Source organism: Heterobasidion irregulare, assembly GCF_000320585.1.
Source record: "Heterobasidion irregulare TC 32-1 unplaced genomic scaffold scaffold_03, whole genome shotgun sequence".
Classification (NCBI taxonomy): Eukaryota; Fungi; Basidiomycota; class Agaricomycetes; order Russulales; family Bondarzewiaceae; genus Heterobasidion; species Heterobasidion irregulare.
Window position 1 is genome coordinate 1,405,764 of NW_009258199.1, and position 23,614 is coordinate 1,429,377.

Here is a 23,614-nt window from a genome sequence, read left to right on the forward strand (position 1 = left end):
ATGAACGACGACGGTCGGCAACGTCGTCGACGAGAGAACCCTCGCTCTCGCTCTCCGAGCTGAAGACCTCCGCCTTCACAGATCGCAGTGAATTCAGCGGGATGGTCGCAGTCTGGAAAGGATTGCCCGGCAAGACGCTGAAGCTGATGCTCGTTCCGTATCCTACCGTGCCGTCTTCGTACATCTTCCGAGCCGCTTCGTACTCCAACTTCTCTTGCTCGGCCTGTGCGAGAAAGGGCTGCGATGGCCCGTGTCAGACAACGCCTCGATCTGAAAGTGAAATCGAAGGCGGCTGACCTTGCGCTCATCATCTGTCATCGAGCGCCATTTCCCGGCAGCTAGGACACTCTGCTTCGTCGTTTCCGTCTCATCACCGAATACGTCCTTGACGAGCTCGGGATCCGATCGTATCCTCTGAAGGAACATGAAGTACGCGCTCAGGGGCTTCTTCGGCGCGTTTGGATCCTTGATGTTGCCCTTCCGCGATTTCCCGGCCTTGCGCTGCGCTGCGCGGAACGTGTTCTCGCGCTTGATGTCGTCTGGAGTCAGGGAGGTCATGTACGCAGAGTACTCACGCTCCCGGATCTCCTTCATGGCCTGGGAACGCCGCTTGTAAGGCTGTGCGCCACCGAGTCATCGATATCAATCACTCGACTGCGCATGGGCGAAGGGAACACGTACCTCTTTCTCAGCATTGCTCAGTTGCGCGTATTCGACGCCCGCCTCCTTGGCGGCCTGTGCGACATTCAGTTTCCTCGTATTGGTAGCTTGGTGTCTCTGGATCCAATCGGTGAAGTACAGCTGCCACGCGGAGGGTGCCAATTTGGGAGGCTTGAGATGAGATTTCTGAGGAGCTGCAGGATGAGAAATTAAAAGTCAGCCCATTGTTCGGTGCTGAAACGGGGCGGCGAGCACTTACGCGTGTCGACCGACCGCGGTCGATCGTGGTCGGAGGGCTCGGGCGAGAGGTCCACCTTTCTCTTCCTGCGCACGGTGGCGTTCGGATCGTCGTCCAGGTCCGCCGACTCGGCACGACGACTGTAGGTGCGCGCCAGGCTGGGAGCCCGCGATTGGATGCCCGAGGGGGCACTGGAAGACTGGAAGACGTGCGCCAGAGGGTTGGGGTTCCTTCGGGTTCGTTGCCGCTGGGTCGCGTAGGCGTCTTCGAATAGGGGCGGGTGGGGCGGGTGGAGCAGGGAAGGCGGTGGGGACGCGACGGGGCGAGAGGCAGCGCCCGTGTTCCAGAGCTGGGACGCCCACGACGGCTGTGAAATCTGCGGAGGGGCGATGGACATGACGGGAGGGTCTGAGAGGGCGCCGTCCATGGATCGTGACAGCGGGTGTAGAGCGGGATGGTCCATGGGGGGCGAGAATGCCTCCGCTTTGGCCAGGTACATCGGGCTATCTTGGTAGGAGACGAATGAGGAGGCGACCTGCGCGCTACCCTCGATCGACATGGACGGGATGGTGATAGGAGCGGACGTGGATGCCAAAGAAGCAAAGTCGTCGTCGACTAGCCAGTTGGAGATATAACGACTGGGATCGTCATACTCTGACAGGGCGGACGGCATGTCAGCAAAGCCGGCGAACGTACCGGGGCTGAAGGAGGGATCGAACTCGAGCTGGCTGCAGGGGGAGGCGGGGGAGGCGGAGAAGCTGGGAGCGGTGGCGGGGGACTGGAAGCCGGACATGGCGTCCCAGGAGTAGAGGGAGCTGCTGCTGTTGTTGTTGATGATGTTGCCGTTCTGACAGTGGGCGTCGTCGATATCTAACGGACCGAAAATCATGTGATCCGAGTCGAAGGTGGGGGAGGTGCGGGAGAAGGGATCGTCGTCGAAAAGGACGAGGGGGGACGCGTCCCTCATGGAGGCGTCGTTGTTGTCGGGGAGGGAGAGGGGGGAGGGGGCGGAGGGGAAGCGAGGACGACGCTGGAGGGGGAGCATCGGGGGGAGGGGAGCGGGCGGGGGGAAGGGGAGACGCGCCTGGAGAGGCTTATATGGGAGTCGGTGATGGACAGGGCGGTGGTGGTTCAGCGGGGGGACGAGGAGGTGGTCGCTGGGGGTCCTGGCGGTGAATTTAAGAAGGAGAGCGTTGAGCGGCCTTCGAAAGGATTCCATTGCTGTACCTCGAGTGACTCGGGGTGAATCAGCGGCTGCAGAGTTCGCGAGTTTCGAAGCCGAGAGTGTCCTGCAGCGGGGCGCATAGGTGCACAGCAGCAGAGCCAGCAGGTTCTCGAGTGCCAAATCCGGATCGTTCGTCCGCGAAGCTATTTTAGACGGGGGCGCGCCAGTCCGCCGCCATCAACCGAACCGCTCCCCGGCTCGCCCGGCCCTGCACCCTCCCCCCTCCGCATCCGGCAGTTGCGTCCCCGCCCTCGGGATCCTATTGTGCATCGCCACCCGACTGGTAAGAACGCCGACATCAGCCGCGCTCGAAGGCCCCCGGCGGAATCCCCTCCAGCCTTTCATGACGCAGGACCAACTCAATGGAAGCACACGCGCGCGCACACACACACACAACACACCCTCGTAAATATTCCCCGTATTAATCAAATTTCACATCGCGACTCGCTACCGATCCCTCGACCTCCTTGTCCATCAAAGGACGACGACATACTCCGTCCCCTGGTATCGGCCATCGTTGTAAACGCTCTTTCCCGCCTGCATCCCCCCCACCCCGCACATTTCCGTGTCCCACGCGAAAAAAGAACCCCCGCAGCCGTCCCTATCAGTCAGTCGTCGTGTCCCTCATCCGAGAGACGGCGTGATATCATACCTCCCAGCCCTTCACGTCCTTCATGATCTCCTTCTCTCGCCCGAGCGCCGCCTGTTGCCGCCGGTACGCGTCGCGGTCCCCCTCGGCCAGCAGCAAGGGAATAAGATGAATCCGCGACCACGTCTGTTCCCGCTGGAGCTCTCTGCAACCACCGCCGTCTCAATCAGTCTTCCTTCCTTTTTCTGCCGAGGGCCACCTGCGCGGCGCCTCGACGATAAGAAACGAGGCAAGCGGCAGCGCGCGGCCGGATCCTGAGACCACGTTCCCCGTTGGGCGGGTGGTATCACTTGACACGTTCCACGTCCCGCTGACCCACAGAGTCGCGTCCTCAGCGTGGAGTCGGATGGACGCACCTCTTCTCGATGTTGCCCCTTCCAAGCCGATAGAAGCCATACAGGCAGACAGCCGTTACGCCGCCGAGAATGGCCAGACCACTCGGTCCGCGGAATGGAAGGTTCCGTTTATACTTGAGCGATTCAAACCCCCCCGGAGGGGGCATATCCCTAAGGGCACATAACACCGTCAGCTCGATGAGGAGAAAATGACGAATGATCACACACTGTCTGTAAGGCGTCGACACTGCAAAACAGTCAGCGTCAGCGCTGCGCAGCATACACACGCGAAGATAGCATCGTGCATCTCGGCACTGCTCGACTCACTCGCTGTCTATTATGCGGACGGTGGAGGTTACTGGCAGCAACAGTGCACACGTCTGAACGAGTCGTCGGAGCACCCCGGTGCCGGCCCTACAGCGCATCGAGTCACGTGATTCTTTGATGTTTTTCGTCGGTGGCAAATGACACCATCCGCGCTCGCCGCCATCGTATGTCGCACACTGCGGCGCCCAATTGAGACACATATCGGACTCCGAGTCATCCTCGACGGGTCGCTCATCATTCTTGTACGGTATCCTTGGATGAGATCTCATTCCCAAATGCACGGAAACGACGTTGCGTTTCTGATATTGATGCAGCACGGAAGAGAGATATTGCAATTTTCTGGATTGAGATCCTTGGATTCCACGGCGCGCAAATTTCGCGAATGCCTGGGGACCGCTGGAGATAACACAAACGACGGCCGCCCTGAGAGTGACGTTGTTGTCCCGGGCGGGCTTGACTTGTAAAAAGCATGGAGCACGTATCCAGGCCAAAAGCGGAATGCGATCATTCTCGCGGGCGTTGAGTGGCAGAAACGTGGAATAGTGCAATAATTAGATATCCCGCCTTCGTTCACACCCTTCCGTCCCTCTCCTTCTTTCGAACCACCATGTCCCGTCAGCCCTCCCCTGGTCCCTCCCATCCCTCCTCCCATCCCCCCTTCCACCCCACACAGCCCTCTGCCAGACAGAGACCCAAACCTTATGCTACCGGCATCGCCGCTGGCGCAGAAGATGCCAAATACAAGACAAAGTACAGGGAGCTCAAGAAAAAGGTCAAAGAAATAGAGGCAGTCAGTCTACCCCCACCCCCACCCCTTTCCCCTGTCGTGACGTATGTCCTTACCCCGCATCAAGGACAACGACAAATTGCTGTTCAAAATGCTTCAGGCGAAGCGCAATATATCACGCATGAAGATTGAAAGAGCGTGAGTGTCCGTCATGCTCTCTGACTCGATCCACCCTCATCTCGTGCCAGCGTCTTGTATGAACGCCTGTCAGGGCATCCATCACCTCAGAGCGCGTTCGAACGTCAAGGTGCTGTAATGCATGATGCCCAACTTCACCCCTCAGCTTCACATGTGACCCGCGGACATCGTTCCCCCCGAGAAGTTCTCGAGACACAACTGATTCCCGTCGATCCTAACAACCATGCTGCCGTTGAGTATTACAGAAATGCCGGGATACCGATTCGCATCATACAGGGTCCTGAAGGCCAACCCGTTCATGTCGCGGAAACTGTAGTCGGCCCTGCTCAAATGTCAAGGCACTCTTCCGGACATACTCCGTCGCGCGATGCTCGACAAAACAACGTCCACGCGCCATCGGCATCCTCGTCTGTGCAACACCTGGAACCACCTCACCATAGAGGACAACAGCGATCGGTGTCCCATCACAACTCGCACTCTCATTCCCCATCTGCATCTTCCCACTCGCGCTCGAGATCTCGGGGCAACCACGCTTCGCAAGTCTCTCATGCAGCCATACCTGCGTATCCACAGCAGGCTCCCCTGGAAACATTTCCTCCTAGTCATCATGACTCGCAGCCGTCTGCGCCTTCTTCGGACAGGGGAAGGTCTAGTCGGGACGAAGCACATGAGCTTGCAACTCCTCACAGCTACGCGCATGTCCAATCGCCGCCGATGGCTCCGGGTCAAATCTCGCCAACCGCCAAAGGAAGCTCTCGCATCCACAATCATCAGCGCATGGGTCCCGGAACAAACATCAACAATATCGGTCAGCCGGAACGCGAGCGTGATCGCGACGTTCGTGACAGGGAACGCGAAATCGAATGGGAGCAAGAGAGATCGCAAAGGACCAGGGAGATGGAGGGTGTCAGCGGACCAGGCTCGGTCGCACCTTCACGCGTCCCCTCTCCACCCTTCGGAGCGCGATATCGGCCTGCCGGAGACGCATATGCGGAGGAGCGTGATCGTCCTTCACGTATGTACGAACCTCGTGGGCCTCATGATAGCGCAGTTCAACGCGGCGCATCACGTTCTGCAACACCTAGATCCCGCTCCGGGTCTATCGTGCCCCGCGGCTCCGTCGAGGATCCCTCCCGCCCAAGCTCGCGCTCGCAATATTATCCACGCGAGTACGAACAGAGGCCTCGGCCGTCGGTTTCGCATCTCGTTCACCCGCCCGACGTGGACACGGACATGGCTGCGGAAGATGCCCGACACAGTCGGCCGGATTCCAGCGGGAGAATATCAGACGTGTACACAAATTCGGGTTCGAGGAAGCGCTCGAGAAGTGACGTGGAAGGAGACCTAGAGATGGATGACGGGTCTCCGCGGCGCCCAGAAGCCACGGCCGGGGCCGGGGCTGAGTGAGGATGCTGAACTTTCGTTGGTTCGTACTTAGCTCTTTGGACTCGTCTTGCACAGGCCTTGATGTACAACGCGGGGGGCAGGGCGATTGTGGTGATTTCTTGTCAGCATCTTGAACGCGTGTATGTGTACATGTTTTCTGCATCTTTAGTCAAGCCGTGGTGTCATTCGCTGTGGAGCTATCTTCGTCGGATTGCTACGGCTGCAGTGTGGTCTGATGATCACGCCCCCATATAGTTTTGCAACGATGTGCGCAACGAGGCTCGATGATGCGCAAATCGATCTACTATATCAACGGGGGATGTCCGAAGGCCCAGGTACCAGCACTTGATGCGATCCGTTTGGCTGGCGTCCAAGGACTGGTAGGCACGTACTAAAAGCTCAGAAGCGGCTTCCGCATATCGTTGGACTCCGCGCATCCCTTCGTCCGTGGACGCTCGGACCTCCAGCTTCGCCAGTCGCCATGGATTTGGAGTTTTTTTACGCGTCTCTGTCATTTGCGAGGCGATCCTGCACGGTACGGGATCGTCGCCGATCTCGCATGTTGCGTTTCAACATTTGGACTGATGGCCGCTGGGATCGACATTGCGTGCTTACACCGTCCGGGTTTCGAGCCGCCGCGTATTCGTCGATGCGGGCAGGCCGCTTGGCTGTGAGGTGCTCGCACGGGAATCGCTGCTGAGGGCGATGCGGCCTGCGCGCGCGGACGTTCGAGGTGAAACTCCTCCGTCCGTACGTGGATCGTCACGCATATCATCTCTGCCATCCACATGCATGTCTGGCGAGTGGCCCTTTCCAACGGCGAGGCAGGTTCATTCTATAATCTGCAGATTTACACGTCGTTGGAGCTCGACGTCTAATGAGATGACCTGTCAGATTCCATCGTTCTGTGCCAGGCGTGTGTACGGTCACGGCTACTAGTCTCCGTGGCAGACCTTGCGCAGAAGACGGTCGGTCTGGTCTGGGGCATTGCCTTCCCGTTGGACGTATCACCTGTGACCACCAGCAAGAGGCTCATTATGGGATGTATGTATGTGTCTGCGGAATTGTGTGATCCGCTCCTGCTCCCAGTCTCACCTGTATCGGAGCACAGCAGTCGAGTCCTCCCAACATACGAAGACGGTTCATCAGACTCCTGATGCTGCGTCTCCCTGGAGATAATCCTCGACGGCTCCACTCGGGCTATCAATGTCTGGGTCCATGTAATTAACTCTTTGCTTTGTTCGTATTCATTAATGCGTGTATGTCAGAGGCGGTGTGATCAAGTGATCAAGACAGCTGCTCCCAGTTCACGATGGCGACAACGAAACGGTGTCATCATGAGCGTCCGTATGGAATTGGGATTTCCTCCCTTGCTTTAGATTACTGACGTGCTTCGCAAGTGGACACATGTGTCCGATGAAACTTCCGTATTGTTTGTTGATCTCTACTCCACGAGAACCTGCTCATCGTCGACATGACATAACAACTAACGGTTGGCCAATCGAGCTTTGCCGCAAATTCAATTCGTGTGCACACTTTGAGGCATCTCGTGTCTGTCAGTAAGGAATTTACGTGACCGTCATCATCGTCTTCCTCGCCCTCGGGGTGACGTCGAGAGACAGAACCGGCGATATCTCCCGTGACAGCACACTGAACTCCCCGTTGCGTACATATACGTCCCAGTCATGCTATGTATACTGTCACCTTGCGGCGCGACCTAGGCTCCGTCATCTACGTCAAGTGGGAAATCCAGGGTGACCATAGAGGGGGCAGGCAGAGTGCTTAACTGGATTGACTTCCACGGCAGTGGATCTGACCTATGACGCACGTACCCTCCTAGGCATCAAGAAGCCTTGACATACTCTGTTCTTTTCATCTCGACGGCTCTGTCCCATAGGAGCCATGGACTAAATGAAAGTTTCGTGACGTCTTCGAGCAGATAATTTGACCATGGGCTGAAGGGAGGCCTATCTCCGCATGGGGAAGATCGCTATCTTTGTTTGTCAAGGATCGAACAAATGCGGTGCTCTCCAGTATATTAAGAACAGACCGTGCATCCAGCCATTCTGAGGATGGTCTATGTCCGCCCTCTGACCAAGTCCGTGTTGCGTCTCATGCGATCAAGGCCGGGTCGAGCATCCGATATGAGAATCTTCTCCGATGGGCATATTGGCACAGCGAGCGAGCGAGCGATCGCAGTCGTGACACTCGATGTCGAACTTGTCAGCGAACTGTAGCGCTCTGTAACGGACACTCTGGATCGCATATTGACGCCATCACAAGCACGATCGACGGCGAAACATATGATGAATGGAAGCGACTCCGGCGCAAGAGGTACCCTGGGCGCCCGGCGAGAATGCAGAGCATGTGCCCTAATCAAGCCCGTGATGCTTGCCAGGAGGTAGGCTCGGTGGAGAGTGCGGGTAGGGAGTGGGCCAGGAGGGATACCCATCTCACAAACAAAGGACGCGTGTCAATGCCTCTCCACATGCAGGAATCTGTCATCGGCGACACCCGGGAGCTTATGGATAACACTCGCACCGGAGGTCAAAACAGGTCAAACGATCGTTCGAACGCCTCGTCTGGGCTTTCGAGACCACCACCTCTTACATCGATCTAGGAGGCGGGACGCGCAAGGGGTTCCACCGCCGTGGGTCCCTGGGCTCTCCTAGAGGTCGAGGTTTAGTTCGAACCCTTTGGGATTAGCAGCTGGGGCTTGTGGCGTTCGGAGTACAGATAACTCTGACCAGGTACCTTGAAAGACGAAGACCGAGCCCCTGATAGGGGCTTGATAACGCCTTGGTCAGAAGGAGGGACGGCAAGAAGACCCGTATTAGATAGGCTACAAACCTAAAACAACCCGGGAGGACGAACCACGACACCTGCCAAATCGGGAGCACAGCTTTGTTCTCAGCTCTTAACCGCTTGCTCGGAAGCAGATTTTGACGTTGAAACATACGCAGAGCGTTCACGGCTGAGGGTCAGGACTATCCTGCGGCGTTTGCTCCAAGACCAGTGGAAACATAGCCGCAAATTTGGAAATTTATCACAAATGGCAAGTTAGATTGCGCATAGTGCTCGAAAGGTAGGACACGTCAGCGTGCATATGATAATCTGCCATGTACTGCGTACAGGCTCTCACCGTTTGCGCCGCCGCCCAATTCTATGCCGTACCCTATGAACTGCGGAAAGCGGTCCTTCCAAAACAAGAGTCGAAGTTGATGGACCTTCTTAGACTGCTATGAATACAGAAGCAATCGGTGTGAAAGTGTGCTCCACAGTGAAAAGTCGTATAGCCTTTGCAGTGGGAGTCTACGTGAATCATGACACGACGGCAAGCACAAAAGGGACTCCGCGGATGTGTCATGCTTCAGTGGATGCAAGAAGGCCTGTAGTCCACTCATACATACCCAGAAATACTGCACCGCCTGCAGAGATCCACATTGTTCGTGGAACAGCTCCTGCAAACAGTGCCCGGAGACCTTCAGCGGCGTATAGCTGTCGAATTCGTGTCAAAGGAGAGGGATACGACGGGTGGGATGGATCCTAATGACAGACTGTCAGTACAATAACAAGCTAAGCGCCGTGTGCTTGAGTGATCTGGCGCTTACTCGAAGATCGAGCATTACTCGAGTTTTGAGAACATCAAGTGGAGTAGTCAAAGCCGCCGCAATGCCGCCTGCTGCGCTCCCACAGAGCGCAGCCTCATATGCATGTAGGGATGCAGGCTTATCGTAGAGTAAGCGAGAAAGACGACTCTTGAACAGCTCATACAGCGGAAATTGCAGAGACGTAAATGGAATCTAGTAGTCAAAAGTCATTACCTGATGGATGGGCTTTGAAATCATTTGAACGCTGTGACGACTCCTACCTCGCGCATCACGGTAATACCGAAGCCTCTATAGAAACCTTTTAAACCCTCCGTTCTCCATAATAGTCTAGCGGCGGCAAGCGAGGAGTCGGCAAGAGCACCATATGTCGAAGTTTGTGATCGTGTCTTGATGACTTCCGTTGGAACGCGGATCAGGCAGGCCGTCTGCGGTGGCCGAGAGACGATGAGTAATTCGCATGTGAAGGAGACGTGATTTGCATCGCAGACATAGGGACGCACAATTTCACCCACAGATGCAGAAATCATATGGTTCACAGGAGCCAGGTGCTCTGGGATAGGAAGTGTGCGCTTCAGGGTATCATAGGTGCAAAAGAATGCGGCAGCTGGACGCGAAGGCCGTATGAGCCGTGTCAGCAGAGTAGCCGCTCGAGGAAGTGCGACACGCCATCGAAGCTATATCTCACCGCCAGGAGCACTTCCTACAATCACACTACCCACGCCTCTGTATATTCCATTGAATCCACCAGCTTTTACAAATCCCTGAGCAGACTGCAGGCGAGTCTTGACAGAGTCTATAGGGTAGAATAGAAGATCCACAGATGTACCTGCAAGGCCTCCAGCCTATCAGATACACGATGTGAGAGATGACGTTCTTATTTGCTACGAAGATGGTGAAGACACTGCTCACAATGAGAGACTGGGTAAAAGTCGGTGATGTTTGACTCATATTCTTGATACCAAGATTGGAAGGCGTAAGCAAGCGAAGGTGTTCTCGACAGTTGCTACGTACCTGCAAGGACTCTACCGAGACCTGCTCCTACTCCGTATTCCGCTAGAGTCGTCCGTCGAGGAAACTTGAAGCGCGCAGCCTGACGCAGACGCGGAATCACGAGTCGGTCACCTGATCGCATTTTCGTCATCTTCAGTGAGCTCCTTGGCCGACGGGCAGCGCACAAGCCTCGTTCACTCTGTAAAATCAAAATCGTTAAAGCTCACCTATCATCCGGTCGGATAGGATTCGACCAACCCATGTCTCTCGTGCGCGTGATCATTCATTCAGGTTGAAAGGAAACCATGCTAGCTCATTTCTCCGAATATCTCTTCTTCTATTTATTACTGATGCCTAATACAGGTAACCCACGATCCCAATCTCAGGTTGTCTGAGGGCCTTTCAGTCAGGCAAAAGGTGTAAGGCTTCGTTCTTCACAAGTTGCCTTTATACGCATGGCAGCTTCACCGATATTTGCGGCCGCAGGCAAGCTCAGTTTGTTCCTACTTGCTTATGGTCCAGTGTCCCTAGCCAGGCATGCTTACTATTTTTACATACATCTTTAAGGAAGGATACTTATCTCCTGCCCAACCTCTCCGGCTTGTCGAAGAGGCCGATCATCAACTTTCGAACTCGAACATCCCCTTGACCTGTCACTCCCCACTCAGTCTATCCCGAACATGAGCTGTGACCTGGATTACAATTCTAAATCAGATACTGACTCTCAATTTGAGCATCCCCGAATGCCGACTATCCTTGGCAAGGGGATTTCCTTTCCTGCCGTCATTTTCGAGCCAAGCTCGTACAATCTGTCAATATGACTTCACACTACGAGATCAGGATGTATCATCACAGAGCGCATGGAGCCTACCATAAGTGCAACTTTCTGAATCGAGTATCTCTGATACAACCTCCCTTACAGGACCCGGTCTTTGGAGACCTCATCATGGCCCCTCTATGTCCCTCGGCCGAACCCTTCATCGTGCGTTCGGGTTTCAATGAATGCCGCAAGATTTTCCGACCATAGCAAGGCAGACCGAGGCCGAGCACCCCTCCTTCCTTCGTGCTGTCAAGATTGGGCCTGCGACAACAATTTCAAAATTACATCCAGCATAACACTTGCTTAGCGCGAGGAATTGCGTGGTATCATCCTCAGGCATCCCATCCTATATCCCGTCTGTCCGCGTCAACGGCGGAATCTTGTAACCGAACGTTTGCCACAAAGCCCGCGGTGTACAAATATCTGATGGTCTGATGGAATGCAATCGAACGCAGCCTAGTCACTGCACCGCCCACCGTAGTCTAGAGACCGTGATTTCTGTACGCGTTTATCGACGTTTTTCCGAGCGAGGCATTCGAATATTGTCTGTTTCTTCTAGTCTGCGTCGGTACAGTCTTTGACCGTAGATAGCCTCTTGTTCTATGCTGCACCTGGGGAATGAACAGAACGACTTGTCAAACCGGTTCTTGAGGGTCGCATAGGGGCTTGATCTGATGCACGTTGGAGATACGCCGAAGAACCCGAGGAACACATAGTAAGAATGCTGGGACGGTCCGCGCCGGGTCAAGAAGTCCTCAGAGAGACCCCTCGAGCGGAGCCTGGCCAAACGACTACACTTTCCGTATTAGGGTCTGCTGAGTCCTCGAGTAGAGGCGGCGACTTGGATCTGCCCCACATCCGAATATATTTTGTGGGTCGCCATTCACTTCCGCAACCTAAATAAGTGGAACGACGCACTTATGGTTCCTCGCTGCGTTGAGATCCCCGAATGAGTGTATGATCTCATCCATATCGAGTCCAACCCTATTGCGATCGTGTTTCCAGATCGTCATTTTTGATTTTGTCAAGGATCAAATCGCGAACATAATGAGGGCCTCATGAAATATTCTGACCGACTACACTTCCGAATTCAAAAGGTTCAATATGCAACCTTAATGTACCCAGGCTGGCCTTTGCAAATCGATGGTTCATCGCTATAGGCCTTTTCTCCGACCCACCCAGGTAGAGTCAGGTAGGCACCTGTAGGCACTCAGTAAAATTCACAGATATGAAATGCGTAAGGGAGTCGATTTCAAGTAAAGGAAGACTTGAGGGGATGACGGGATGACGTCGTCGAAGGATTTACACTTTACGTGGAAGCGCAGCGCGCAAGGCCATCAACTTTTTTGCTACTCCGAAAGTTCTTTGCCAACAGTGGGTCGATGGTTGTCCAGTGAAGCGCTCTTGAATCAGTGAGAAGAGACAAGACGTCATACCCAGATTTGCTTTACTACTTTGATGTTCTTCGGGAACATCCTTCGGCGCTTTGTCTCCCCTTAACCATGAAACACAGAAGTAGTGGCGGAAGTCAGGTTGTGTGTTTTCTAGTGGGGCTGACCTTCGGGTTTCCTTGACTATGAAACGCAGAAGGGTTACTTCAGGATGCTTACTTCGACGAAGAAAAATAAGAAGCGTAATCGTTTGACAGTTCGAAGACGCAGATCATTCCCTCCGAACTATTCCGACCAGTGCTTCTGCATTCTCGAAGGGGTGGCAAGAGGGTGAAGAGAATAGAATTGGCTGAGCGTGTATGAAAGCTGCATTGCTCAAAAGAGTAACAAAGCTTAGCCACCTGCTAATTCAGGATGATGCATGAACGCATCATCGGTAGACATGGTCGGCTTTATTGTTGTTGTAAGCGCGGTTTTTTTCAGCGGTCTAGATTAGACGTACCATATAGGTTGGCCGCAATTTCAGCTTCCGCCCTGTCGCCATTCGCAAGCAGCTTCTCCTTGTTGTAGAGAAGTTCTTCGCGCGTCTCGGTAGAAAATTCCTGGTTTTGAGCTAGAAAACCGCAAGCACTGTGATCAGACCACCTCAACAGTACGTTCGAACACAACGGGAAGCCTACTTTCAACGATAGCATCAACCGGGCACGCTTCCTGGCAGAATCCACAGTAGATGCACTTGGTCATGTCGATATCTAGATATGTGTTCGCTGAGCCTTGAACAGAAGGGGAAACCCCGATTTACAGACCGTATTTCGTGGTTCGTCTTGAACCATCCAACCGGGTTTCACTCTCAATAGTGATGGCCTGTGCGGGACAGATCGCTTCGCAGAGCTTGCATGCTGTTGATGATTGTATGAAAAATTGTGTGTACGGCAGAGGCCAAATACTCACCAATGCAGCGCTCCTCGCCGCTTGGATACCTTCGCAATGCGTGCTCACCACGGAAGCGGGGGGAAAGCGGGCCCTTCTCGTACGGGTACATGATGGTGTATGGTGGTCTGAAGAATTGCTCAAGGACCAGCCACATGCCTAGTCAGAATACATGATGAACTACGCGTAGGTAGTTAGATGGTGGAAGGCCGACGAACCCCTTACGATCTCTGTGAAGAAGAACAAGTGTGCAGCCTTGTCCAAAGCGCCCGGTCCACCTTTGTACGGGTTCACATCGAGACCTGAGGATACTCCCGATTTAAGTGACGGAGATTTGATGGGCCCACTGGACAGGTGGTCATGGTGGTGAGCAGGCTCAGCGTGTTGAAGGCGAGGTGTGGTTGAGAGGAGACGAAAAGCAACGAGAGAAAGGGGGGTGGTAGAAGGAAGGCGAGAGGCAGAGAATCGGGCTGAAAGCCCTAGAGCGGTGCGGGCGCGAACAAGAGACATGGCGGTCGACGAGGACGATGGCGAAGCACTCTTTGTGACGAAAGCTACTGACGTGACGCCTCCAGCCAATCACATCGTTACCATATCCCAGATCTCCCGGCCGGGCCGACCCGACAGCTCGCAATTCCATCTTCGCCATGTCTTCAGTTAAAAAGTCAAAGGCACCCGCACCACAGCTGAGCGATCAAGGTACTCAGTATTACGCCCAACTTGTCTTTTTCTCTCATTGACCCCTCAGAGGTCCAACAAACCTACTCTCGAGTCCAGAATGAGCTCCAAGGCATAGCTGCCAAGATAGGCGAGCTCGAGCAGGAGGCTGAAGAACATGTGTGGGTTTCAGGCGTTTAAATCTTCAAGCATTGTGACTGATACGACAGGCTTTTCAGGCTGGTCTTATCCACACTGAATGAAGCTCTTTCTGAAGAGCCTGATCGGAAGTGTTTCCGCCTCATAGGTGGCGTCCTGGTAGAACGGACTGTAAAGGACGTTGTTCCTGCGCTCCAGACGAATCGGGATGGGGTACGTGCCTCTTTTGTATGTTCCTATACTGAATGACATCGCTCAGATTGCCGATGATCAGATCCGCAAAGTTATAGCCAGTTTGGCAGAGCAGTACAAGTCGAAAGAAGAGGACTTCGACAGATTCAAGCAAGAGTACAATATTCGACCTGTTGCGAAGGTCTAATTTTTCATGCACATTGCACACTGAATGTTTCGCTGTCTTCCATGTATTAACACGGGGGCCTTGGTGAGAGCTCGTGAGCAGACTTTTGATCTTTCGTATCCGACCATCGAACGGTATGAGCATATCTCAGTACACGACCACATCTGTCAGACGCGTTGAGATCATAGTTTCAATATGATGTAGGCCTGTCGAGCAAAACAAAAAAACCAGGCTGCATAGAAGTTCGTGATGAGGAATACATAAGCAAGGCCCGGCAGCATCCTAGCAAGTCGAATCAGCACGATCCACTGTCCTGCTATAGCGCCAACCCCTGAGTCACTGTTGGTCCCCTCCATCATCCAACTTGTATTCAATCACCCTACCTCTCTCGACAGTACAAAAGAAATGGCCCTGACACTGGAATCACTCCCCGTTGAGCTCATAACAGCAATAATGGAAGAACTAGACGTGGAGTCGCTGGTGATGGTATCCTATCTTTCACACCGTCTTCACACTATAGCCTCCGACCCTTCATTGAACCCATGGAGAGTCCCAATCATTCGGAATCTTACCTCTGGAACATACGAGGAATGCATGAAACATCTGAGTGTCCGATCGACTGTACCTAGGCAAAATTGGATAGAAATTCTCAGCATTGCCCGTCCTGCCTTCTTGTTGTTCGAAGCGACACTACCCAACTTAAAAGAGGATGTTTGGAAAGAGTGCTTCAAACGGAGGTATGTGTCCAGCTAAAGTTGTGTCTTGCTCCTCATCGTTCGCGTGGAGGTTTCTTCCTGGCTGGCAGAAATGGAAGAGAGATTCGAGTTGGAGAGAAGTGTATAAAAGGCGAGTTTACTCTTAACATGCTTTCTGGGATCACCTAGCTTACAATTCAATCGAAACAGGGCTCTGATTAGGGTTTGGCATCGTAGCCAGACTACTTGTACCACTGACGAGGCTTGGACGACGTGAGCTTCTTTTCGACAGATATCGTTGCATATCTCATCTGGTATTGGGGTAGTTATATTGTTTTGAATCGCAATGGATCTGCGAACGAACTGGCAGTTTCTTCACGAAATTTCAATCCTCTTACTGTGTTTCATGACATGAAGTAAGTGACTTTTCATCTGCTCGAGGTAATGCTCAACCACCCTTTTTAGACTACAGTGTAACCTTGCTCATCTTCAAACACACGTTAGAGTGCGGTTTTAGCTCTCTAAGCAAATGCTTTAGACCTGACAATCTCCTTAGCTTGTCGTCCAACTTGCGGACGTACGAATTATTGCCTTGGGTGTCCTCAATCGCCCTCGAGGAACCTTCACTGTCAACCACAATGCTCGACTATTCCTGCATCCTCCGGGTATAGAGATCACGGAGCCGGTCGACGACGAAACCAGGGATGATTCGCCAGGCAGACGTTTATCAATTAGTAGCCATGCTGGCACCATACACAGCGTGTCGAGTGATCCGGCCTCACCCAGTACCCAGTGCCTATCCTTCTGTTCCGTGCATTCCTCTGAATTTTGTTTTGCCCAGCATCGCCAGTGTTCCATGGCCAGCCGAGGCATGAACGCCTAACTCACCCGATGCCCTCGCCGTCACACGCAAACTATCCTCTACACACTCCCAGCGGCGAAGATAAACGCTGGATCGGATCGGGAGCCCTCGAGGAAGGCGGCCAACTCTGGGTTGGGCCTCTAATGTTAGTCTACTACCACTCCGGACTTGGAGCTTTCTCAACCGTATCCTTCTTCAGGCTGACAGCGCAAATAACCGGTCCCCAGACGAACACACATTGGGCTGACGGACCTCAATTTCAAGATCTGGACTTGGTCCTTGGTTCTGGGCGTAGTCAATATTCATCCTTTACCTGGGCCGACCTCGCAGCGGTCGCTCCTTGGATGGATGAGCGAATCACAAAGAAGATTGATGGTCCCGGGCTAGGGAATCAATAATTCCGAGCATCTTCTCCACTCGCTCATCTGGTTCTCTTAGCCACGCGATACATCTGTAACCCTTCGACCCGACAGCCTAGGGGTGGGATGCTTTTTTCTTTCTTATCTCTATTATGCGCAATGACGAGGCATCTTTCGGGGTTCACTCCGTTGCTATTGCCTGATGAGCACAGGTTCCAGAGTAGCATCCGATCGGCTGCTGCTGCTGGACACAAAAGAGTTATGGGACATCTTGAACCACTTCTTTACCCCTAGCTTTCTGATGAAGAAAAGAAGCAGCCTCAACGCGCCAATCAAAGATAACTTAAGACGCACATACTATCATGCATCATGTACTAAGCTGCCCACGCGAACCGCCGCCAGCGAAAGCATACTCACTCCTTTACTCTTGCGCCTGATAACAAGCAACAGTCAATTAAATTGGAAATTCTTCAAGGACGGGGCCGGGCCGAATACTGGACTCTACCTTGTGATCAACTGTTTTATTCTCAAGGTAAGAATCCTCTACGGGGCATGCGAAATGTCTCACTTTCATTATCGCAGACCCAGACTCTGGCTTTTCAACGTCGAGAACCTTGTTCATTCTGTATAGCTCGCTGCATGTCAATTGTTTGGCGCCCGTCGTTGCATCAAGATGAGCCAATCGAATCACACTCCGCCTACCACTCGCAAGACAATAAAGATTACCTGACGCCGAGAGTTGCGTCCGGCCCTCGATCTCCATATAAGTGCTTCAGTAACACCAAACTGCCCCCACATCTCTCCTCCTCTTTTTAAGTGTCGTTTCTGGATTTAAGCGACTTTAATTCTGTGACGACCACGGCAGTGCAGCGCATTGTCAAGTTCTAATTTAAGAGCCTCAGTTTCATTACGTCCCCCACACGATCTACGCGCACACTATGTCTGTGAGTCGTTGAGCGTGTTTACCCGCAATATGATAGCTGACTGCTCCGTTCAGCATTGTTGTTCCATTTGCCAAAGGTCTTTCACGCGCAAGGGTGACAGAAACCGTCATGAAATCATTCATGTAAATAAGAAGTAAGTCTTGACGAAGTTACCCATATGCCTGCTGTAGCTGTTTTCAGGCCATTCCAATGTGAATACTGTTCCAAGACATTCGCGCAGAGGTCGGCTCTCAACACGCACCTTAATACCCAGTGAGTGCCACCTTTTCCCTTCTGTTGCAGAGACCCCATTCAATATCCACACTAACCATTGCCACAGCACTAGAAACAGGCCCCACGTATGCAAGATCAGTGGTTGCAAAGCTTCTTTCGGTGATCCTTCGTCTTGTGCGCGTCATCGTAAGGAGAGGCACAACACAACCCCACCGTTCGTATGTCCGGTGGCTGATTGCAAGACGAAGTATTAGGTCTGCTCTTCACAAGCTTAGCGCCGATCTGACTGGGTCTTATCAGGATCAAGCGGAAGTCTACTTTCAAGAAGCACCTTGAGAAAAAGCATGATTACGATACGAGCGCTATGTTCCCCTGCTCGAGTCGTGTGATTGTACAGCAAGTAGTGCTGGAAGACTCGTCGTTGCTCACTATTGATGGCGAGGAGCCTTCAAACCCTGCTGAACCTACATTGCTCTTGAATATACGTGCGTCATGCCTCTCGCCCCTTAGTTGTCGTTCGAAAGCTGACCTTGTGGCGTGTACACCGATAGCTCTACCGGGGCCATCAAGCACCCTACTCTATGAGTACGATACCCCGCCTCATGAGATCATCTTCTCATCCGAGTATAATTTTGGCCTCAATTTCGCCGAAGTAAAGCAGTCATTGCCCTTTTTCTCGCCCCCCTACTTATCAGCATCGCCTGCCTCCTCCTCATCGTGGTCGTCGTCGTCACCATCGCCATGGTCGACACCGGAACCTGTGACGCCACCCGAGCTTCTGTCTTCCCTTGAGCACGGGATGCCCATGCAGCATATGCCACTTTTAGACGAGCTCTGGCCAGGATTTGGCGGTCAGTTGTGGCCTGAGATCTGAACCATATCTATAGCTAGTAGTTTCACGGATTTACTCGGTTAGCTCGCTGGACGAGTCAGATTGGACATGACTGTATTTTCCTCTCTTCATGACACTTCTGTATAATAGTTATGTAGTATGCTGAGTGTTCGTTCGCACTGATGGCGGAAGTACGATATTCAGTTGACGATCCCTTGATCGGCTGCCGTGGCAGTGAGTGCTCTAGCCTCTCGGTAGAATTTCTGTGGAAGATTGCCTGGTAAGCGGGGTGGGCCACTGATGGACTGTCAAGGATTCTGTGTAACGTCAAGCGGGTGGCCAAGCGTGAGAACAATTACATAAGGGCTGTCGCGGGGGTCCGAGGACGACGCGCCGTTGAGTGCAAACTGCTTCAGGTCGATTCACTTAGTCCACTCCCCGCTCGACCTTTGCCCGCCCCTCCTGCTCGTCCGCAATCTCATCTCTCCCATTCATCCCGCAACCCTTCTTCGGGTGCACGGGAAAGGCATACGCCGTGCTTTCTCTTCTACTTCCACCCATCTCAAAATGCTCGCTTCGCCACTCTACCCCACCCCCATCTCCTCTCAGCAGCCGTCGGAGGAGGCAACTCAATACCGACCTGCTGAGAACATAGAAGCATTCAACAAACTCCTTGCCCCACGTGTAGAATTTATTGAAGGCTCGTCCTCTGGTACACTGGCGTTCGCAGAGGGGAGGTACGAGCCCATCAATGGCTCTCCGAAGCCTCGGGGGCGTGAGGTATGTCTGAGATGTTCTTTTCATGCTTATACCTGCCTCACACTTGTCAGCAGGAACAAGAGTCGCCAGAGGCCGCGTCGCAAACGCGTGCCAAATCCCCGAAGCCCAATGGCAACTCCCTTCCCCTCTTCACCGTGCCTCTCGACACATCCTGGCCAAGGGGTGCAAGCATTGGTGCTGGACTTAACAACACGGGGAACACATGCTTTCTGAACAGCGCTCTCCAATGTCTTCTTCATACGCCGCCCCTTCTGCACGCCTTGATCGCTCACAAAAAAGAACACTGTTTGTCCCAGCTCATTTTCTCTCGTTCTCTGTCTCATGAGATATTTTAGGCCGTGTCAAAGGCTTCTGCATGATATGTGCTCTGCGCTACGTTATGACAGAAGCACATACCGGCAAGAAGCGTTCATTTACTCCATTTTCTGTGACGAGCAGACTCCAAAGTACATCCCCTTTTTAGATTGACACAAAAATCAACCCACTTACCCCTTCTGATAGCCATCGCGCAACATATGCGTCGTGGTAGACAAGAGGATTCTCATGAATTCCTTCGTTATGCGATAGATGCCCTCCAAAAGTCTTGTTTGGCAGGTTATCCTTCGTAAGTACTGGACATCGATTATTTGCGTACTCAATTCTCACATGAGCACAGGAAAATTGACCCCAAGCAGGCAGAGACGACCTGGGTGCATAATATTTTTGGTGGGAAACTACGATCTCGGGTAACTTGCCGCGACTGTGCATACAACAGCGATACCTTTGACAGCATGCTGGACCTCAGTGTTGACATCTACGGCCTTGGATCTCTACGGGATGCTTTGCGTAAATTTGTGGCAGTGGACTATCTCAAAGGCTCAGACAAGTACAAATGCGAAAAGTGCGTTATGTATAGCATCTACTTTGGACTAATACTCAGGTCTTTCCCTAGGTGTAAGCGGCACGTGGTCGCTGAAAAGCATTTCACTATACACGAAGCGCCTGTCGCGCTCACTGTTCACCTCAAGCGTTTCTCGCCCCTCGGTCGAAAGATTGGACATGCTATCCGATACGATGAACGCATTTCCCTCGCTCCATTCATGAGCGACGGCCAGTTCGGGCCTTCGTATTCTCTATACGGGGTCATCTCCCACGCCGGAGGAGGGCCTAACTCGGGTCATTATTTTGCACACGTCAAGGCCGCCAACGGGCAGTGGTATGAGATGAACGACGATTCGGTGACGAGACACGGCGGCGCACCGACGAGTCTGAAGAATGCATATATCTTATTTTACTTGCAGGACAAGGGTCAAGCGCTGGAAGCTGCGGTTATGAGAGAGACTCCTCGGATCAACGCGATACGGAACGGACTTGTGGCAGGCATGCGGAAGAGAAAGATTGTGGAGAGTGAGGATGAGGATGAGGATGAGGCCAAAGGCAAGAAGAAACAGACACATCCCTTCATCGGCCCCGTTCGGCCAACGTCCCCCATCATCCGAGACCCACAGGCGGAGGCTTTGAAGCGGAAAATAGATGCTGCTGGCAGAACGGAGCCAGCGAGCAAGAAATCATCCAGTTTAGTCAGACCATCGACCGCGCTCCAAAATCTTGTCCAATATGATGATACCGACGAAGCCGACGGCAAGCAAGATGACGATGTTGTTGGGGACGACGACAAAGAGGATTTGGGCGAGAGAGTATCAGATTTGAGGGACGAACAGAAGGAGGTGGCAGTTTCGTCGACACAGGGCGCCACTCAATCATCTCCGCCTGCTCCGCCTAACTCTTCGCCTTTGTCATCGTCGTCAGCCTCAATTCCTCCAGAGAGTTTCTACGGACAGCCTACAACCAATGAGAAGAAGCGAAAGTCCCATCATCTAGATGAGGGTGCTGACACGCCACGTTCTGCGCCAAGGACATCACTGTCTGGACGGCCTGCTGGTGTTAATCCATGGGCTGTTTTCGGTAGCAAGATTAAGCACCCCACAAAGCTGTACGGTCGAAAGAAGAGAATGATAATGTAGATCCTACATTCTATCTATTGGTTTGCGGCCATGTTTTCATCCATTGCACTTCTAAATGCTTCGATACAAGAGTGTTTTGTTATTCGTTGTCGAGTTTATTAGATTTCAACGTTGAACATTACTTCATGCAGACATGAGTAAGGTTGCAATTACAGCTTTGCTTTCGCGCTTTTACTCTCCTCCCACCACACAACGGTCACAGTGACGTCATCTCGCCATCTCCTCGAATGCGGTGCAGGAATACTCAGCAACTGCCTCAAACGTTGCTCGTCTCCACCCCCGAATGCGTTCCGAATTAGATGCGCGCTGACGTTGTTGTCGACGAATGCCCAGGAACCTTCGTCTGCCTTTCGGCGCTTATCTTTGCCTTCGACGGCTGGCGATCCAGCTGTAGTTGGAACTATAGATGACAGGGAAGATTTCGAGACTGTGCCCTTGAGGCCTGATAGATAGCCGCCGACGAGCGCAACGACTTCTTCCGAAGAGAGTTGGTCCCAGAGACCGTCAGTCGCAAGGACAAGGAACCGCGTGGTTGATTGCGGCTTTTGCGATGAGGTGGCGTAGGGAATGGAGAGCTTGCGGTGTGTAATGACGGGCTTTGCAGTGACGTACGGAGGCGTCTTCAGTGTCGGTGGAGCTGGGCGCATGACCTTCCCGTTACCAACCATGAAGGCTTTGTTCAGGCTGACAAGAAACGAGAAACATTGATGAGCGGATATAAAGCGGACTGCATGACGCCTACATCTCCTGAGTTTCCCGAGACCATTTGTATCTTGCATCGCCGAAAGCCCGCGTTGGCTCTAATCCGCCCAGTACGCGACCTCGCCTGATGACATCTTGGGCTTCATCGACGGGATGCTCCGATTGCACTCTGTGGAAGTATGCACATGCACGACATTTGAGTGGCTAGTTGACGACGAAAAGGCGAGGGGGACTGACCGCTTGATCTCGTTGGGGTTGCGGCCAGTTTGGTCTTCGCTCAGAACTTCGACTCGCCATTTTCCCTGGCCGTCTTCTGTCTCTTCCCAAATACCAGCGACAGCTCGACTGTCGCCGGTGCATGCCACGTAGAGATCGCGGTGTGAGGTATCCAGCAATGCTAAGATCGCACAACTTCCTGCGGTGCCATGACATTCAACAGGTGAAAGGAGCGTACAACTAAGTTATTGGTCCTTACCTGACATGGCCGGAAGCATCGTAGCCATACCCAGTGGGTGTTGGCTGAGATCGGGAATATCCCGCTTCTCGAGAGCAGTTCGGTCGGTGTTATCCACTAAGACATGAAGGGGGGCGTTGACTATCTGGGTATCGAGATTGAGAAAGGCCCGCTCGATTGCCTGTGCAACGAATTTCGGATCTGCGTCTAGAGGTATTGTGGGACCAGATTTCGAGAAGAGAGTTTTCACGCTGTCAAGCATGCTCGATTTGGAGATTGGGGCTTTGCCGTTAGCGATTAGAGTCGACAGCTCCAGCGCAACGGCTGGGATGAGGACGTTGGAAAGCAGCTGAGAGGTGTGCCACCCGCCATGGCCGTCCATCACAGCGAAGAACAAGAGTTGCCCTGCAGGCGAAAGAGATGTATGTTCCTTCGCGATCACCGAATGAGAATTCGCATCCTCTATAGGATCATTTGAGGACAGGTGGGCCGTTGTGTGTTTCCAGACCAAGCCTTGCGCAGCGGGTTTCGTTTCAAGGCTCGCGTGTTGGTTGATGCGCTGGTCAATGTCGCTCATAGACTGGAGCGGAAAAGTCTTGGTGACCATGAGAGCTTTCCCGTCCGGACCTGTCTCTTTGATAGATACGTCGAAAGTCTGAGGTTTAGACCTGGAAGAGTATCTGTTGTATAGATATGCCGGCGTCGCGACGCCAATTGCTATGAGAGCAGCGGGTTTCCAAGCACGTCGAAGCATTCCAGACATCAATGTGTGGAACAGCTCGACGCTGTGGCTTTTAATAGTAGCCCAGGACGTGCTGAAGGACGTCAATAGTTGAAGGCAGACAGTAGATTTCAGTTCGAAGTAGTATATATCTCACCAATATGTACAGGGGGGACGGCGAATTTTCGGCGCTTATTTGTAGGCAGCGAAAGTCCCAGCAAAGCCGAGAAGCAGGAGCTGAAAATGAAGTGTTAAACTGCTTCTGTGTTGCAGGACGTGTCAGTGGGTAGGCGCGGGACGCTGATGACGCTCGACGCGTCCACGGCAGTGTCACATGAGAGACGCGTGTTTATGTACGTTGCCGCAACAGCCCTTTGTTGACTCTCAC

General features: G+C 53.1%; 11 protein-coding genes across 11 annotated transcripts; 6 read left to right on the forward strand and 5 right to left on the reverse strand.

The window, feature by feature from the left end:
- Positions 1-118: 118 nt before the first annotated feature.
- On the reverse strand, positions 119-1,265 carry HETIRDRAFT_237963 (uncharacterized protein; the record flags this gene model as incomplete). Its single annotated transcript, XM_009545541.1, has 4 exons — positions 119-238; positions 298-618; positions 682-846; positions 930-1,265. Coding segments are annotated over 4 exons (942 nt in total), but the record flags the coding sequence as incomplete, so codon positions are not given.
- A 1,332-nt stretch (positions 1,266-2,597) lies between these two features.
- HETIRDRAFT_314515 (uncharacterized protein) lies at positions 2,598-3,274 on the reverse strand (the record flags this gene model as incomplete). Its single annotated transcript, XM_009545542.1, has 3 exons — positions 2,598-2,660; positions 2,776-2,917; positions 3,129-3,274. The coding sequence occupies 3 exons, from the start codon at positions 3,272-3,274 to the stop codon at positions 2,598-2,600; spliced, it is 351 nt and encodes a 116-aa protein (XP_009543837.1).
- Positions 3,275-4,041: 767 nt separating this feature from the next.
- On the forward strand, positions 4,042-5,766 carry HETIRDRAFT_415841 (uncharacterized protein; the record flags this gene model as incomplete). The annotated part of the gene is made up of 3 exons (XM_009545543.1): positions 4,042-4,224; positions 4,289-4,359; positions 4,410-5,766. The coding sequence occupies 3 exons, from the start codon at positions 4,042-4,044 to the stop codon at positions 5,764-5,766; spliced, it is 1,611 nt and encodes a 536-aa protein (XP_009543838.1).
- Positions 5,767-9,015: 3,249 nt separating this feature from the next.
- HETIRDRAFT_146770 (mitochondrial carrier protein) lies at positions 9,016-10,410 on the reverse strand. Its single transcript, XM_009545544.1, has 7 exons — positions 10,368-10,410; positions 10,266-10,307; positions 10,042-10,198; positions 9,857-9,960; positions 9,617-9,781; positions 9,357-9,548; positions 9,016-9,291 (listed from the first exon to the last, which is right to left on the reverse strand). Exons 2-7 carry the CDS (start codon positions 10,302-10,304, stop codon positions 9,109-9,111), a joined length of 840 nt encoding a protein of 279 aa, XP_009543839.1. The 5' UTR covers positions 10,305-10,307; positions 10,368-10,410; the 3' UTR covers positions 9,016-9,108.
- Positions 10,411-12,987: 2,577 nt separating this feature from the next.
- On the reverse strand, positions 12,988-13,997 carry qor8 (quinone oxidoreductase 8; the record flags this gene model as incomplete). The annotated part of the gene is made up of 6 exons (XM_009545545.1): positions 12,988-13,007; positions 13,060-13,170; positions 13,238-13,309; positions 13,364-13,456; positions 13,509-13,646; positions 13,706-13,997. 6 exons carry the CDS (start codon positions 13,995-13,997, stop codon positions 12,988-12,990), a joined length of 726 nt encoding a protein of 241 aa, XP_009543840.1.
- Positions 13,998-14,134: 137 nt separating this feature from the next.
- Positions 14,135-14,682, forward strand: HETIRDRAFT_48328 (uncharacterized protein; the record flags this gene model as incomplete). The annotated part of the gene is made up of 4 exons (XM_009544939.1): positions 14,135-14,186; positions 14,236-14,326; positions 14,384-14,516; positions 14,578-14,682. The coding sequence occupies 4 exons, from the start codon at positions 14,135-14,137 to the stop codon at positions 14,680-14,682; spliced, it is 381 nt and encodes a 126-aa protein (XP_009543234.1).
- A 384-nt stretch (positions 14,683-15,066) lies between these two features.
- HETIRDRAFT_311797 (uncharacterized protein) lies at positions 15,067-16,616 on the forward strand (the record flags this gene model as incomplete). The annotated part of the gene is given in 8 exon segments (XM_009545546.1): positions 15,067-15,398; positions 15,448-15,496; positions 15,508-15,629; positions 15,683-15,772; positions 15,822-15,861; positions 15,913-16,148; positions 16,226-16,363; positions 16,418-16,616. 8 exon segments carry the CDS (start codon positions 15,067-15,069, stop codon positions 16,614-16,616), a joined length of 1,206 nt encoding a protein of 401 aa, XP_009543841.1.
- Positions 16,617-17,216: 600 nt separating this feature from the next.
- On the forward strand, positions 17,217-17,393 carry HETIRDRAFT_170623 (uncharacterized protein; the record flags this gene model as incomplete). Its single annotated transcript, XM_009545547.1, has 1 exon — positions 17,217-17,393. One exon carries the CDS (start codon positions 17,217-17,219, stop codon positions 17,391-17,393), a length of 177 nt encoding a protein of 58 aa, XP_009543842.1.
- A 122-nt stretch (positions 17,394-17,515) lies between these two features.
- zfp5 (putative transcription regulator) lies at positions 17,516-18,608 on the forward strand (the record flags this gene model as incomplete). The annotated part of the gene is made up of 6 exons (XM_009545548.1): positions 17,516-17,521; positions 17,575-17,654; positions 17,702-17,773; positions 17,841-17,981; positions 18,035-18,219; positions 18,286-18,608. The coding sequence occupies 6 exons, from the start codon at positions 17,516-17,518 to the stop codon at positions 18,606-18,608; spliced, it is 807 nt and encodes a 268-aa protein (XP_009543843.1).
- A 749-nt stretch (positions 18,609-19,357) lies between these two features.
- Positions 19,358-20,626, forward strand: HETIRDRAFT_48000 (cysteine protease; the record flags this gene model as incomplete). The annotated part of the gene is made up of 5 exons (XM_009544931.1): positions 19,358-19,631; positions 19,682-19,792; positions 19,848-19,950; positions 20,002-20,226; positions 20,278-20,626. Coding segments are annotated over 5 exons (1,062 nt in total), but the record flags the coding sequence as incomplete, so codon positions are not given.
- An 872-nt stretch (positions 20,627-21,498) lies between these two features.
- On the reverse strand, positions 21,499-23,259 carry HETIRDRAFT_449702 (uncharacterized protein; the record flags this gene model as incomplete). The annotated part of the gene is made up of 4 exons (XM_009545549.1): positions 21,499-22,033; positions 22,092-22,220; positions 22,289-22,466; positions 22,527-23,259. The coding sequence occupies 4 exons, from the start codon at positions 23,257-23,259 to the stop codon at positions 21,499-21,501; spliced, it is 1,575 nt and encodes a 524-aa protein (XP_009543844.1).
- Positions 23,260-23,614: the final 355 nt, after the last annotated feature.

Coding starts and splice junctions, on each gene's coding strand:
- HETIRDRAFT_146770 (XM_009545544.1), bottom strand. CDS start 10,304: ATGAGTCAAACATCACCGACTTTTACCCAGTCTCTCATT. Junction 10,199..10,265: donor CTTTTACCCAGTCTCTCATT/GTGAGCAGTGTC, acceptor TGTATCTGATAG/GCTGGAGGCCTTGCAGGTAC. Junction 9,961..10,041: donor TGTAGGAAGTGCTCCTGGCG/GTGAGATATAGC, acceptor CTTCGCGTCCAG/CTGCCGCATTCTTTTGCACC.